Source organism: Mytilinidion resinicola, assembly GCF_010093595.1.
Source record: "Mytilinidion resinicola strain CBS 304.34 unplaced genomic scaffold BDZ99scaffold_14, whole genome shotgun sequence".
Classification (NCBI taxonomy): domain Eukaryota; kingdom Fungi; phylum Ascomycota; class Dothideomycetes; order Mytilinidiales; family Mytilinidiaceae; genus Mytilinidion; species Mytilinidion resinicola.
In genome coordinates, this window is record NW_022985450.1 from 929,753 (window position 1) to 944,203 (window position 14,451).

Here is a 14,451-nt window from a genome sequence, read left to right on the forward strand (position 1 = left end):
GACGGTGCGGCTGAATGCTTGCTTTTCGAGCCGACCCCGGCTGAAACCACTCCTCCCCATCTCCATCTCATCTCCATCTCCATCTCATCTCCATCTCCATCTCGTATACAGCGATTCCATCAAACGCATTTTCAATTTCTAAGCAGTGTTACGACATGACGGGCATCTGTGGATACCGCAGCGGCTACAGCGCGTCTGTTAAGGCTGCAGGGTTCAAACGCAGCACGGAGCGGCCAACCCCGCACAGCGGCGATAAGCTCTCCTACAAAACCCTCAACACTATTCACACCCCAAAAACGAGCGCGTCGCGAGAGAATGCCTCTACAGAATGCTGACCCCGACGCCTTTCCGACGAGACAGCTGACAATTCTGGGTAGAATACCTAGGACGTCCTATTCCTGGTTATGACCGCTAATTCTTCTCGCAGCAATATGCCGATTCTCGGAGCCCATAGCATTCAACTCGATCTTGGCATACACCTATGTCATGGTGCAAGACCTGCATGGTGGCGATGACACCGATGCGTCTTTCTACGCCGGCCTTCTCGTCTCCGCCTATGCCGTTGCAGAGGCCCTCACGGCCATGGCCTGGGGAAGCATCTCCGACCGCTATGGACGAAAGCCCGTAGTTCTGATCGGCTTGGGAGGGGTCGCACTCTCCAGCCTCATCTTCGGCCTTGCCCAGAAATACTGGGTTGCTTTGCTGGCACGCTTCGTTGGTGGTGCCTTGAACGGGAATGTCGCTGTCATGCAGACCATGGTTGGTGAGATGGTGAAAAAGCCAGAACACGAGCGTAAGTAATCGTGTTTGCTTGGGTCACGGGATAGAAATATGCTAACTGTGGGTGGAATTGAAGCCAAGGCGTTTGCAACACAGCCATTCGTTTGGTTCCTAGGCTCCATCATCGGCTCAGCTATGGGAGGCTTTCTCGCCCAACCGGCCCATTTCTATCCCTCTGTCTTTCCCGAAGATGGACTGTTCGGACGATATCCATATCTCTTGCCGAACTTAGTCGCGGTTGTGGTCATCTTGCTCGCCATACTCCAAGGATTCTTTCTTCTCGACGAGACCAATCCTCGGGATCCCGAAAAGCACCACGTTGAAGAGGATGACAATGCGATTGATGAGCGCACCCCTCTGCGGCGCCCCTTGCGCAGAGTCTCAATTCCAACGCGATCAGACTCCGTTAGTCGGACCCGTTCCCTCGTATCTAGCGTCCGTGCCGTCCGCAAGCGTGCCTCATTCATGGAAGAAGGCATGCCGCTGTCTACTGACCAGCGCTTCGACCTCCGCCGCTCTTCATTCGGAACCGTCCACAGTATCCAAGTTCCCCTGAAAGCGGAGCCTGAACCCTCTCCGACTGACAGTGAACCCTCGCCATACAACTTCACCATCATGATGCTTACCGTCGCATTGGTACTAGTCGCATACCACCAAATGGCTTTTGGAAGTACGCTGCCGATCTACCTACTCGACAAGCCTACCACAGCTCCCGGCCATCTTGACCTCCACGGTGGCCTTGGGTACACAGTTCACGACGTTGGGGCATACATGGCCGTCAACGGCGTCATTGCACTACTCATTCAAGGCTTCATATTCCCACCTTTTGTCGAGAAAGTCGGAGTATGGTACTCATTCGTCTCAATGATCGTACTCTACCCAATTTCATACGTTGTCATGCCGTTCATCTCAGTTCTCCCAACATCTGTCATGCCCGCCGGTATCTACGGTGCTTTGATTCTGCAGAACTTCTTCGGTATCATCATGATACCTTGCGGGCTTATCCTCCTGAAAAACGCAGCACACAGCCCGAAGGTTTTAGGTCGCGTCAATGGGATGGCTATGAGTGGCACTTGCTTAGCTCGAACCGTTGCTTCGCCTTTGGTTGGGCTCATTTACAGTCGTGGTGGAAGCGGAGCGGCTTGGTTCAGCTGCGCGGGAGTCGCAGTCCTCGCAATTCTGCAGATGTTCTGGGTACCTCGAAAACATGTTCACGATGTTGATGGGGTTCATGTTGAGAGTAACTTCAGGGGGAGGACGGGGGACGATGATGTGGCTAGCGTGAGGGAGAGTGCAATTGAAGATTAGCGTATTGAGGTTTGTGGGCCTCAGGGCCCTTTCCGTCTTCCGGGTTCCCACTTCATTTCCTCAGCAACGGTTGCCGCGGTCTGCATCTCTGCGTGTCTGCATCTCTGCATAGAATGGCGCTCTTCACCTATCAAGTCTCAAGCATCCTACTTCACAAATACTGCAATAAACGTTCCGACTTTGTCGCCTCAAACCTCTTTTGCGATAAATTTGCAACCGTTTGTATGGCATCAAAAGGTAAGGACTTCCACTATGCTGCCGGGCTATGATCCCGACTATAAACGGGCCGGGCGGCGCCACCTTTAATTCGCAGCAGGTCTGTCTCGGTCGAGTCACCTGTTCACATGACTAAAAACTACGCTTTTCGACACAACGTCTTCGGAGGTTTAGACATAACCCTTAGCTAATCCGCGATGGTAGAAGCTTCTTATGCGGGCGCTGCGTAAAGAGAAATTTCGAAATTGTTTACTATCCTCCTTTACCAGACAGCAAGAGCTCACAAGCAGGCCAATTTCAACCGACAAGTATCCCTTCCAATCAGATGGCTCTAAGAAGTCCCGCAAGACCGATTTTGGTATTCTCAGAAATCTAAGGAAGAGGAAGCACTGCAAACTTTGCCCTAAACATCACCCGCCCAGGATGAAGGAGCAACCCTCCCAACACCCATCTTCTGTTGTTGGCGACTTCAATATCATTTCATAAATTTAGAAGAAGCACATCTCATGACTGTGAAAGGCCGTTCACCCCTCGCTCGATAGCCGGAGGCCGCATCGCCTATGACTACGCTCAGCATTTCGCGGAATCTATTCTGAAATTATTCCTTCTCCCATTCCTTAACTGCCCTTACCCACTCTGCCCAAGTTTCAATTCTCTTCCATAATAGTTCTCTCGTCCCCGCAAAGTTATGCATATGTCCCATTCTTGGAACCACATACAAATCCACGCTAATCGCGGAGTGGTACGCCCTCGGCTCTCCCTTCGGGTCCGCAATCACATCCCGCTCACCCATCGCAACCAAAACTGGACACGTAATAGCAGCTGCCTCAGGCGCAACAGCTCCCGGGGTGACCGACGCCATCGCCGCCGACGCCGGCGTATTGAAGCAACCCCACGGCGGCACGACCACCTTCTGATCTCCTCTATCCACCTCCGACGCGTCTCCAACATCGCGATCATACCGCTGGAAGTCGTCAGCGACCAGCGCCGGATCCACGTCGTCGTAGTGGAAAGACCACACCAGCGCCTTTGAGGATTTATACCCCGGTGGCCGGTTCTTATAGAACTCCTCCATCGTTTTCTGGTTCAACACCACCGGCGGCTCTCCTGGCGCTGTGTCTCGCGCCAGCCACGGCGCCACAATCCCTGCCTCTCCCGGCTTCCCCGGCGGATGCGTGTGTATCGCACTAGCCCCTAGGATCGCAACACCATCATAGCAGTGGTAGCGGCCGGTTTGGACAATCGCTAGCGCGCCACCCATTGACTGGCCGACACCAATCTTCAGCACGTCGGTCACTTTCGGGTATCCGGAGAGCAGCTCGCCTTCCGCCAGCTGTCGCAGGACCTCTGTCTCAGCAGCTAGGAACGCGCGCGCGACGGTAGCGTAGGTGAGCTTGCTGCCGTCGTTGTTGCTGCTGTCCCCCGCGCCGAGGTAGTCGAGCGCGACGAAGATCCAGCCGTGGGCGGCATGGTAGTGCGCTTCGGAGCCGGGGCCCTCGCCCGGGAGGTCGTGCGTGTAGTAGAGGCGGTTGTATTGGACGCCAGGTCGCGCGAAGCAGATGATGGGGGTTTGGGGAAGCTTGGACGCGGGTGGGAGAACGACTGTGGCGGCTTGGTGGGCTGGCTCGTTGATGTTTGCGGCTGCGGTGACGTCGAGGGTTAGCTCGACGGTTTGAATGGTGTCCATGGAGATGTGGGGTAGGGGACTATTGTTGGGATGTTTCTGGGGTAGATTGTGGAGAAGGGGTTCTTTTATGCAGGGAGGATGTGCACTCGGCTCGGGCTGCTGAGATGCCCGGCTTCCCGAGCTCCGGGGCACATGACATCCGGGTCTCTTCTTGAGTTCCTCTTGACTATGACTTCGGATTGTTAACTTCTATCCAGGAGCAATTGCCGAGTCTGTGTGATAGCAATCGATCTTGCAGCGCGAGGGCATGAGACGAGTGGGAAACAATCGATTCCTTGGCGACGATTGCTTCCCGAGGTAATCTTACTTTGCAGAGGCATCGCATATAACTATCATATAGGTATGTCAGGAACTTCGTCCCTCGTCGCATGCGTAGGCTTTTCTTTTTCTCTGATCGATATATGATTATTTCGTCGCTTTTCATTTCATCGGCCTCTCTCCTTGATCGTGCTTTTTATCAGATGAAGTAATGCTTTTCTTTAAGTATCGCGTTTATAGATGCATATTCAGACTTCTATTTCCCGCCTTTTGCCAGAGAGTGTTTTGCAGACCTATCTTTCAAGATGTGTCAGAACAGCAGTTGGAGTGCACGTGACCCGTGTCGAGTAGGTAAGTGAATGGGCTGCCACGAGACGAACTTGTAGCTTTATCGATACATACGTTTATAAGCCCGACCACATCATTTCCTCTGGGCCAGCTACTAGAACCCACCAGAAATCGTCGACACACAAAATCTGCTCACACCCATCCACCACCACCTGAGGTAGCCTGGCAAGACATTAACCAAGACAGCAGGTAAGTTCTCTCTCTTTCAAGTCTCTAAAATAGATTGAAGTGCTAACGTCTAATTAGAAGTTTCCATCATGGCTTCCTAGACAAATACCCCCTCGACGACCCCGAAAAATCTCTTCCACACGTACATGCAGTATAAGTCCGACACTGAGAAAATCGGGGGTTGGCTGCCAGAGACATTGAAGTGGTACGGTTATGATACCGAAATTCTCAGCGAGGGACCCAGTGAAGGGCAGCGTCACGCCGCCAGCGCGCGATTGAAAGGAAAAGCCCGGAAGATCGCTCGAGAAGCAGCTAAGCAGGCAGCGCCTGGAGGTTACGGCGACCCTGCAGCGCAATACAAGATGAGAGTCTCCGACTTTGTTCCTATGGCGCACCTCATCGCCTCCTATAACCTCTCAGTTCCAGCCATTGTACGTCGACTCTTCTCGAGAGCAATTACTGCCCGACGCAAGTGCGCAGACTGGTTCAGCCAGCATTCCCAACAAGAAAAAGATAGTAACAGCAAGCATGTTTACTTCATTGGCATTCTTGAGGTGCGTACGGATCAACCCCTTGCACTGCCTTCTTGCGGGTGATCAGCTCTTTTAACATTCTCTCTAGGAAACTTTCCGACTTCTTTTTCCCCTAGTAGCCACATCAAAGCCCACGGATGCTACGTCAAGGCTCTCAGAAGCCACACCTTCCATCGAAAACACGTCCACTTTGTTCGAAAATCTGACCGTGGAATACAACATCGACGACTCCGACTGCGACGATGCCGCCGAAATGGGAACAGATGCAGCCTCCAATCCTTCTCACCCTCCGATGCCGCGTGCTTAGATCGAACGAGACGAGGAAGAGGTCAAAGCCGAGTTTCTGTTCGCCATTCAATGCTTTCTGGGCGGTCTACAAGAACTACGCCAGTATCTCGGCCGATCGTGGAAGAGCTACAAAGAAGGCCGCGGAAAATTACTCATTGCTTCGGTGACGACATACACCGCCATCGCTTTCGTGCGCTTATCTGAGCTGGAATTCGATCACAGCATCACGCGGCCAAAGGAATGCCCATTGTCGAAGTATCCGACCTGGTGCTTGCCGTGTGTTCTGCTCTTCGAAAGTCTGGTCAACCGGGCAGATCTCCCTAAAGATGAGGTCATTCTGCCTTCACAGTTCTATGGTACACCCTCGAAACCTATGAGGTTGGAAGAGATTACAATGTTCAAGGTTTACTCTCTCTTGAAGAACTACGTGCCTAAAAAGGATTCACCGAGAGGAAAGTTCACCATTACCGTAGGATTTGCTTCGGTCCTCCGTGACGCTGGAGAAGATCCCCGCATTGTACGACTAGCGGAATGCCTTCCTGAGATCTGCAAGATTGCTAGTGCTTCCCCATGTAGATTTGCCGAAGACGAGTTCAGCTACGGAATGCGACATCTCCTACTTAATAAGGAAGTTCCGATCTGGCTCACTTTTGCTGCCCAAATGTTCGTCTACACCCAAGACATTCTTGGGCCCGAAACACGCCAGCATTTGGATGACGTCAAAAATACCGTTCGTCAAGCGCTAAAGTGGCACGAAGGGCATACAGCCTACTTCGAACTATTAGCTACTCACCAGAAGAACAAGTCCGAAATGCGTAAAGATTTGAACACCATCATGGCCCGGGGGGGGGGGGTTCGTGCCTACGTCTTGGAGGACAAGTTCAGTCTCGAGAGGGGCCCGCCTTGGGTTCTAGCAGACGAAGTCTTCTTAGGATTAGATCCAAGCACGGAACACTACTACCTCCGCTCCAACCCACTACGTTGTGGGCTCCTGAAATACTACGCGCTCATGCAACGCCACCACAAAGACCATTACACGGCGAGCGAACAGATGCACGTGATGAGCATGGCTCACCTGTATGCTGCGTGCAGAATCCTTCATCCTCAGAGTCCAAAGTGGGCTGATATGGAGTTCCTCATTGCCCGCCAGACTTCAGAACATCTGTTCTTCGGCGGATGGCCCCAGGCCTTGCAGGATTCGGAAAACAAGTTCCTTTTGGTCATTGGCATGCCTTCGAACGGGACTGCGAGGGGTCGGCGCAGCGCCAGCGTCAAGCTCAACAAGAAAGTCCGTCGCTTCACCAAGGGCCAGAGCCTGTTCTTCGAAATCCTCAACGAACGCGTCAGTGGCATGTGGGACAATGTAGATTGCGATACGGCAAAGCTTCGAGAAATGTTCAGGGACGACCAGGTGTGGAAACATATTGCCACGCGAACTCACAGCCAGCACGAGCTGTCTGGGAATAAGTGGCGAGATACGCCTTCTCTTTCGGACTTCACCGCGTGCGTCTGGCTGCGGTGCGGGCTGTCCTACGGGGCGCCCGATTTCTGCTTTGACTGGCTTTCCATGCACCGGACTTGCGAAGGGATTTTTCGGGCGTTTGGGGAGGCTCCAGCGGTTACTGGTATCGACCCCTGGGGCCACTCGGGCGAGACCACTTTTGCCATTTTGTCTCGGACAGGCCGAGCTAAGAACAATACCTACGGGAATGGCACCAAGAATGTCAAGGAAGGCCGCTCAGCACCAGTCTTGAATGTTGTTTCTGATCTTATACAAGATGTCTGCAAGCGCGGATATGGGGACAAGGAGATTCATACGCTTCGTAGCTTCAGCTATGGTGGACGCACGGACTATGGACGTGACCTGTGGAAGTTGGAAACTCTTTCCCCACTCTATGGTGGAGATGACCTCGTACCGAAGGATCTGTATAGCAAGCCAGTTCCCGCCCACGAGACTACTAATGGAGTAGAATCTTCACAATCCCAGCGAGTCGAGGAAGGCGGACTGGTTCAAGAAGATCCGCGGTTATCTGTATCTGAGCCAGGAGGGCTCGCGGAGTCCCGCGTCTGCGAGGAACGCGTTTAAGCAAGACTATGCGACGAAGCTTGGGTATAGATCATACAGTAAGCTGAATCTTCGTGACCGTGCTTGAACGATTGATAGCTGGGGTGGTCACTCCTGCTCGAATGCAAGTTTCATGATTGTTCACTGTTCTGAGATCGAGATTAGAGTGGAAGGGGGCATGAATGGGTACCTGAATAAGAAATTACAGCACCCCTCTAAGTCTGCAAGAGTTCGTCAGATGCAATGCTGAGCTTCTAAATCAATTGAGTGCGCCGTTCATTTTGCGCACCCTGATATACTTTTCAGACACCCTCATATTATGTAAAGTCTACTCACCACGGATGTAAAGATTACTAGCCTACAGATTCGACCTGGTCTATCAAGCTCTGGTGACTGGTATATTATTCTTGAGCCCATGAACTCTATAGGCCTTACATTTCATATTGCACGTCTACGTTTCATCTTGAGGCACACCCGCAACTTGACATTGCTTGAAGAAAGACGCTGCAAGACGCTGCAAGACGCTGCTTGAGACCGACGAGATCTTATTGAAGTTAACCTTGTTTTCGACTCAGACGGGTAAAAAGAACCCATAACAAAAACGAATATGGACGAGAATTGTGACAGAGGATAATGGGCACTTCTTAGACCCTTTTGACAGTCGTTGGGAAACATGAGTACAGTTTGCAAGCCCGTGAAGAGGAGAATCTTTGTGTATTAATTTAACAAACTATGAGACATGAAAAGACATGCTATAAACCAGACAGGAACGATACTTCTGTCTCCGCCTGAAGTGGAGGTTAGAGATGGTGATTGCAGCTGCGATCTCGAGGCCACCACGAAGCTTGATCCTGTGATGCTTACAGTCGATGAATAAGATGCGCTCGCTGAAATAACACGTCCGCCTGGGGCAGTCGAGGAAGTGCCACTCAACTCGCTCGTCGTAAAAATGTCGCTGCTCATAGTCGTCGACAAGACCGCCTTTGTACACCCCTTCCCGCTCAGCGGCAATGACGCGCTGCCCCCTTCTACGCTTTTTGCCATCCAGATACACACGGGCTCCACCTCAAGACCATAAGTATCCGTCCAACTCGTCACAACACTCTCTCTCCACCCATCACTGTCTCCATTAATCGCCTCAGCCAGCGGGATCTCCTGCTGCCCCTCGCTACACGTCGTAGTGTCACCAAGCGCGCAGAAGGGATCACCCAAACAACAGCGCAGGTTGGGGAGCTCTACAGATATGTTCTTCGCGTTGGCGACGAAGAGCGGCCACAGGGCTTGATGATGCCGCCGTTGCAGCAGTATTGGAGCTGGTTGTAGGAAGCGCAGCTGCCGTTGGCGATGAGGCTCTGGCGGATTGAGCAGGTGGTGGGATAGGTCTCGTCACCGATGCAGAGGTAGGGGGAGGGGGCTGTAGGGAGTGGAGGGAGGGCGGCGGAGGCGGCGGCCGCGGCCGCGGTGATGGACATAATGAGAGTGGTATTCAATGAGTGTGATTTTTTAACGAGCGTGATACATAGCCAGGAAAATACCTCTTCTTCAGACTATGGAGCGACCATTGCGAGTGAATAGTGTAAAGCTACCTATGAGAAAAGACTGAAAGGTTCGGAATGCCGTCCGGTCCAGCCCATCCGAAGTCCCTGAACTATCATTCCCTCAAATACAATTCGTTTCATCCAGTCATTTCCCACTAAGATGGCGATAGAGAACCCGCCTGAGCAAAATGCAATGTCTGTTCTCACAACCCGTTCATCAACGTAACTGATTCGCCGAGATAACCTTCGACCTCAACGTGGTGCTGGTTCCAGAAACGATGGATATCCGCGGCGAAGGGGAACTCCTCGGGTTCAAATGTCTTCACGACCCCTTCGAGCGGTTCCCATATGTATGCCAACCGTTTTTTCGCCCATGCAAAGCCCCCAGAGACATTTCCACGGGTCTTCGGAATCATCTGCATCTCATGCAGAGCAATCTCAGCGTTCCACACGATAACTTCCCCAGGAAGTAACCCAGGCAACTTCTTCTTCGTTGCTACCCGGGTGAGGACGTCCAATTTAAAACCCCAATCGATATTTTTGCCAAGACAATTCAAAAATCGCTGCAAGAAGTTACGGCCTTCGGCACCTGGCTTGTCCGGATCAGCTCCATGCTCGAGCAGCAGAGTGATCATGTCGCCGCCATTGGAACCATAGAAAAGCATCAGCGCGGGATCCAGATGACTGTCGAATACTTTAGCACCAAGCTCGATGAGTGTTCGAGTGAGCTCTAGCTGGCCTTCAGGGTTGAGACCCAGCGGCTCCCGTACGACTTGGTGCAGGGGGCTGGTAGGTTGTCCGCCCCTACTGTTAAAGCCTTTGACAGCAAGAGAGGGGTCGGACTTGATCAATGTCATTGCTGTCCCGAAAAAGCGTCGGTCGATAGCTGCTCCAAGCGGGGTGTACCCAGGCCGCGCAGACGAGCATCGATTTGGATCTGCGCCTGCTTCTAGAAGCGTGCGGACGACAGAACTGATGATGTTTTCGTCGCCAATTTCATAAATCATCCGGAACAGGACTGGGGTACCGTGGTGATCCAAATAGTTGACATCCGCTCCGTGTTTTGCTAGGAGTGTGATGACCTAAGGGTCCTTCGTCGCATGAAGAAGCTCACTTTTCGCTGAAGCATTGCATCTCGAAAGCAGTAGCTCCATTAGTTCAAGTCCATCGGACCCCGCAGGCCAACGAGACCAAGTACAGCCGATGATCCTGCCCAGGACACCGGTCGCCCTCCTGCGGTCGAGAATTTCAAGTTCAGCAGCCTTACGGACGAACAGAGTGGCGATGTCGGTGTTCCAGAAGTCGCGGTGAGTTGAATGATCAGAGACGTCCCAGGTGCCGGTATCAGGATCGTTGCCTGTAACGTCGTGGGACAAGAGGTAGCGCACAAGCGCCAACCTCATGGTTGTCTACGGCCCAGGCTATTGCTGGGATCAGAGAAATGCATTGGTACCTACTTACGGGTCGATCTGTGGTGGCGCGCTTGTACAGTTCCCCTTCTAGATGCTTATGAAGCCCTGCACAAGCCCTGGAGAGTCTACTTAGCGATGAGTCTTCGAGGTATGACGCTGTCTTGAGAAGTAGCTCGATAGGGAGGTCAGAGAATGACATGGTTGATATAGATTTTCTCTTGGACTTCTGGTGGAGGTGGTGGTGATAGTCGTTTCGGTGGTATGGTAGAGGTGATGCTGGAAGCCAGAAACATATGCGGCTTTTGTATGGCAGGTTCAACGCGTTTTACATTCATCGCTCTGCTTTACTTTCACCTTCGGAACTAGCCGCTCAAGTGCATCCCTTTAGGTTATTCCACCGCTACTTACTGCGGAACACCTTAATCATCACCCCCCCTTTCTCTGCGTATCACCCCCTTTTTCTTTGCATATCCCCCCCCCCCCCCCCCCCCTGGATTAAGCCTAGCTCCGGCCTGTATTAATATTGTTCCACCAATCAAACTCACTCGCTTGCCTGCTCGTGCTCAATGAGGAATTTACATCACCTACGCACTCTTTCTTGATGCATCAACACCACTTCCTCTACATCAACACTTCAACACCATGCCCCTCCGGCCGGCCCCCTGGGGCCGCCACGCCTCCATTGAGGAAGGCATGAAGTCGATCAATGCGTGGCCGTGGTGGTGTATCTATCAACTCAACTCAGCGTCATCTATCTCAGTTCGAACATGATGCTCAACAGGATCCAGTGAGTATAGCACAGCGAGCACGACGGCGTGGTGGAGGGCCAGGATCATGTGGAGGAACGTCGCATCTCCGGCGAGCTCGTAAGACTACTGCTCGCGCACAACAAGCGCAGAGTGTTGTAGGTAGACAGGAACCAACTCAATCAATGCAGATTGCGACACAGGCCAGCCAAATTACTATGGCAGGTGTCTCCACAGGCACGCCAGTGGTGCGCTTCCGCTTCAGGGGGCATCCTGCACGCAGCTTAGCATGGTCGTCGGCGGGAGGCGTGAGAGGGAGGCAGGACTTGTGCTTAAAGTCGAGCCACGAGAGGATGCGATCTTGCGGGGGCGTAGAAGGATGATTTTTCAGGTCCATTGTTGCAGGTATGACAAATTGTTGGATGCCTAGTTAACTACATGGCGCAGATTTGTTTTGTAGTGTAACGCGGCGCGGTTGCTGGGGCGGAGACCCCCACCTGCAGGTGGGCACTTGGAACCCCCAGGCACTAGGAACCCCACGCTAGGCAAGAAGAAAGAAAAAGTGGTATAGTGGCACACTCGAAAGGCCGTATCGTGTCAAGCCGATTTTCAAATACAGATGTGCCACAGTGCTGGTCGGAACTTTCGGCTCAGGTGACCGAGGACGGAGCTATGAGGCATATCAACGTCAAGCCGGGTGGTTTTTCTCTTGCACAAAAGATCCACCACACCCGTTACCTATGTATTCGCAGATACCGTTCACCCATGATGCATTCCACAGCGCTTCCTTCGCGCCCCAGATTGTAGCGTGTGACTGTGCCAGGGAAGCTTGCGACGGGAGATCGGTGATGGAAGAGCATGCGGGTCATGCGTAATGACCGGGGAGAACTGAAGACGTGTGGCTTAGAGGTTCGCCCCAAGTCACGAGAGAGTTTGAAGGGACTAACTGAGCTATCACACCTGCTCTCGCCGTGAAATTGTTCCTTATGTCCTCGGGGAGGGCACTCGAATCTGCTCATGCTGGCACTATGGTTCCCGTATGTGGCCGCCGAGAATACATAAGAGGGATGATGATATCCTAGCGCGCGATCGCACGGATGAAGTACTTTGCGACGCAGGTAGAAACAGTCCCTTCGCTGGCTGACTACAAGTCAATGAGTTGATGGATCGATAGTTGATAATATGACTACCTAGCTATCTGTGAACGCAACATCCAGCTCTCTTAGCCTTCAATTCTTCACGCGTCTTTCCCATCTCCGCTCCACCCTTGGATGCAAGTGCTGTAGGTCCCAGCGTACCTATCTGATAACCGCCAGGAAAGTACTTCTCGTCGCCCGGGAGAACGCCGCCAGCAAGCCAAATCAGCCAAGCTTTCCATCCCCACCTTGCTGAAAGTGATGGCTTGATATACCAAGGATGAGCAGTATACCTCATGAAATTAGAGCAACCGGTATGTGGGTCGGACTGCGAAAACCACTTGACGCGCTGGGAATATGGCCGCGGCAGGAAGAAGTGGCGTAGGATGAACTTCCGGATTCCCACAATGGCATTAAGTGTACTCGCGTACAAAGCTGGAGGTTCTCCTAGTCTTACGCACTGTCAGTAGCTTTCTCTTCTGCGAGTAAAAGCCGGCTTACTTCATAGCTTTGAGGAGTCGTGGCTCTAGTAGAGATGACGCAATCTTGTAGCCAAGGGGCTTGAACGATTTTGGTAGATTGAATAACGCGATATCGAAAGTAGCTCGGGCGAGCCTCGCATTCGCGTCGTCAGGAACCATCTTCTGCATCTCATACCTAAGGCTCCAAGTTTCAAGCTCTTCAAGCCAGTGGAAGCCATCCTGCCATTCACTGGAAGTAAGTGATTGGTAGGAAATGTTCATGGCTTCGCCCAAGTCCTTCCAGTAAACGCCCATTGCGCACCTCTCTAAGTCTGTTATGTGTCGCCATTCGAATCTTGAAGTCCATCTAATAGGCTCTAAAACGAAAAGACTTAAAGTATAAAGCATGTCATCGTTGGAGATTTTGCCAGCCTTCATGTGCCTTCAAAGGGGCCAGTACACGTTAGCAGGTGTTCATAAAGAAGAGGGGTGTCGGAGAAATATTAGCTCCGTCGTCGTCCAATTCCCTGAAATTGGCGTCTTGAACGTGTAGTGGCGTCGTATTTGAAGACCATTCATTGTTCAAGTTATACTTTCAGGAACACTGCCAACAAAAGTTCTAGCATGTGCATTAAGACCTTACGCACCTGCCATGTAGGTAATTCATGCGTGCTATGCCATCGATAGTCCGTGATGAATCCGGCCTGTTTAGGACGACCTCGGTGATGATTACGCCTGTATCCGCAGCGCGTTTGGATGCTGTAGTTGGACTTGAAAGCTGTCCCGTCGCTACCAGGAGATTGGAAATAGTCGGAATACCATACGTCTGAGAGGCTGTTAAGGAAAGCATAGTAGTAGGGGCAAGGTGTGCTACCTTAAACAAGGCAAAGAATACTGCGATAGAGAAGACTTTGGGAAACTCCAATTCGGCCAAAGAGAGCTGAATTGCATGAGCATCAGAGAGGGTCATTCGTGCCCAAGATTCCCGATCCGGATACTTGAATTTGTCCGCGACGCTATCTCGCCGTCTATATCGAAGAGTGCGCACAAGAAGCAGGTAGCCACCAACGGCCAAAGTCGACAGAAACTGCCACTTGCCAAAAGATGCTAGTAAATCTTGAAGAAAGCTGATGGAGGCCATAACCTTGCCAAGGCTTGAAATCTGTAGGCGTAGGAATAGGGCAAAGGGGACACAAGAGTAAGAGTAAGAAAGAAAACCTTCAAAAGCGGGATCTAGAAGGACAAAACGCGGGTGTCTAAGACGTTTCAGCCTCGCCCCTTCGATTTAGTTACCTGCCAAGGATCTTGGTTGGTTGCACTGCCGCGATGATCTTCAGCCTCGCAGCATCCCCATGTCTTCTCGTCCCCACAAGCAACTTTTAACGCCCAACCAGCATCCATTAACTTGCGTGCCGTTCCATGGTCTCGCGTCCCTCGCCCCTCAGACCAATGAGCACCCTGCCTGCCATGGATGGTGGCTGGTTGCACTCCCACCCGTGAGCTTCAG

General features: G+C 52.2%; 7 protein-coding genes across 7 annotated transcripts; 3 read left to right on the plus strand and 4 right to left on the minus strand.

Moving 5' to 3' along the window:
- The first annotated feature begins 229 nt into the window (after positions 1-229).
- Positions 230-2,211, plus strand: BDZ99DRAFT_79816 (MFS general substrate transporter). Its single transcript, XM_033728905.1, has 3 exons — positions 230-373; positions 428-793; positions 857-2,211. The coding sequence occupies exons 1-3, from the start codon at positions 316-318 to the stop codon at positions 2,086-2,088; spliced, it is 1,656 nt and encodes a 551-aa protein (XP_033574381.1). The 5' UTR covers positions 230-315; the 3' UTR covers positions 2,089-2,211.
- A 101-nt stretch (positions 2,212-2,312) lies between these two features.
- Positions 2,313-2,772, plus strand: BDZ99DRAFT_421447 (uncharacterized protein; the record flags this gene model as incomplete). The annotated part of the gene is made up of 1 exon (XM_033716949.1): positions 2,313-2,772. A coding segment is annotated over exon 1 (255 nt), but the record flags the coding sequence as incomplete, so codon positions are not given.
- Positions 2,773-2,902: 130 nt separating this feature from the next.
- BDZ99DRAFT_523037 (uncharacterized protein) lies at positions 2,903-3,991 on the minus strand (the record flags this gene model as incomplete). The annotated part of the gene is made up of 1 exon (XM_033725767.1): positions 2,903-3,991. The coding sequence occupies one exon, from the start codon at positions 3,989-3,991 to the stop codon at positions 2,903-2,905; it is 1,089 nt and encodes a 362-aa protein (XP_033574383.1).
- A 920-nt stretch (positions 3,992-4,911) lies between these two features.
- On the plus strand, positions 4,912-7,964 carry BDZ99DRAFT_573250 (uncharacterized protein; the record flags this gene model as incomplete). Its single annotated transcript, XM_033728276.1, has 2 exons — positions 4,912-5,319; positions 5,606-7,964. 2 exons carry the CDS (start codon positions 4,912-4,914, stop codon positions 7,670-7,672), a joined length of 2,475 nt encoding a protein of 824 aa, XP_033574384.1. The 3' UTR covers positions 7,673-7,964.
- Positions 7,965-8,368: 404 nt separating this feature from the next.
- Positions 8,369-9,123, minus strand: BDZ99DRAFT_478905 (uncharacterized protein; the record flags this gene model as incomplete). Its single annotated transcript, XM_033722199.1, has 2 exons — positions 8,369-8,819; positions 8,891-9,123. 2 exons carry the CDS (start codon positions 9,121-9,123, stop codon positions 8,369-8,371), a joined length of 684 nt encoding a protein of 227 aa, XP_033574385.1.
- Positions 9,124-9,176: 53 nt separating this feature from the next.
- Positions 9,177-10,800, minus strand: BDZ99DRAFT_500620 (uncharacterized protein; the record flags this gene model as incomplete). The annotated part of the gene is made up of 3 exons (XM_033723736.1): positions 9,177-10,255; positions 10,304-10,598; positions 10,651-10,800. 3 exons carry the CDS (start codon positions 10,798-10,800, stop codon positions 9,393-9,395), a joined length of 1,308 nt encoding a protein of 435 aa, XP_033574386.1. The 3' UTR covers positions 9,177-9,392.
- A 1,713-nt stretch (positions 10,801-12,513) lies between these two features.
- BDZ99DRAFT_421450 (uncharacterized protein) lies at positions 12,514-13,986 on the minus strand. Its single transcript, XM_033716950.1, has 4 exons — positions 13,819-13,986; positions 13,592-13,770; positions 12,985-13,386; positions 12,514-12,935 (listed from the first exon to the last, which is right to left on the minus strand). Exons 1-4 carry the CDS (start codon positions 13,912-13,914, stop codon positions 12,542-12,544), a joined length of 1,071 nt encoding a protein of 356 aa, XP_033574387.1. The 5' UTR covers positions 13,915-13,986; the 3' UTR covers positions 12,514-12,541.
- Between the last annotated feature and the right edge of the window lie 465 nt (positions 13,987-14,451).

Excerpts from the sequence above, each read along its gene's own strand:
- BDZ99DRAFT_421450 (XM_033716950.1), bottom strand. The coding sequence starts at position 13,914 with ATGACCCTCTCTGATGCTCATGCAATTCAGCTCTCTTTGGCCGAATTG. Across the intron at positions 13,771-13,818 it reads TATTCTTTGCCTTGTTTAAG|ACGTATGGTATTCCGACTAT; the intron begins GTAGCACACCTT and ends ACAGCCTCTCAG. Across the intron at positions 12,936-12,984 it reads CGACTCCTCAAAGCTATGAA|ACTAGGAGAACCTCCAGCTT; the intron begins GTAAGCCGGCTT and ends ACAGTGCGTAAG.
- BDZ99DRAFT_79816 (XM_033728905.1), top strand. The coding sequence starts at position 316 with ATGCCTCTACAGAATGCTGACCCCGACGCCTTTCCGACGAGACAGCTG. Across the intron at positions 374-427 it reads GAGACAGCTGACAATTCTGG|CAATATGCCGATTCTCGGAG; the intron begins GTAGAATACCTA and ends TTCTTCTCGCAG. Across the intron at positions 794-856 it reads GAAAAAGCCAGAACACGAGC|CCAAGGCGTTTGCAACACAG; the intron begins GTAAGTAATCGT and ends GTGGAATTGAAG.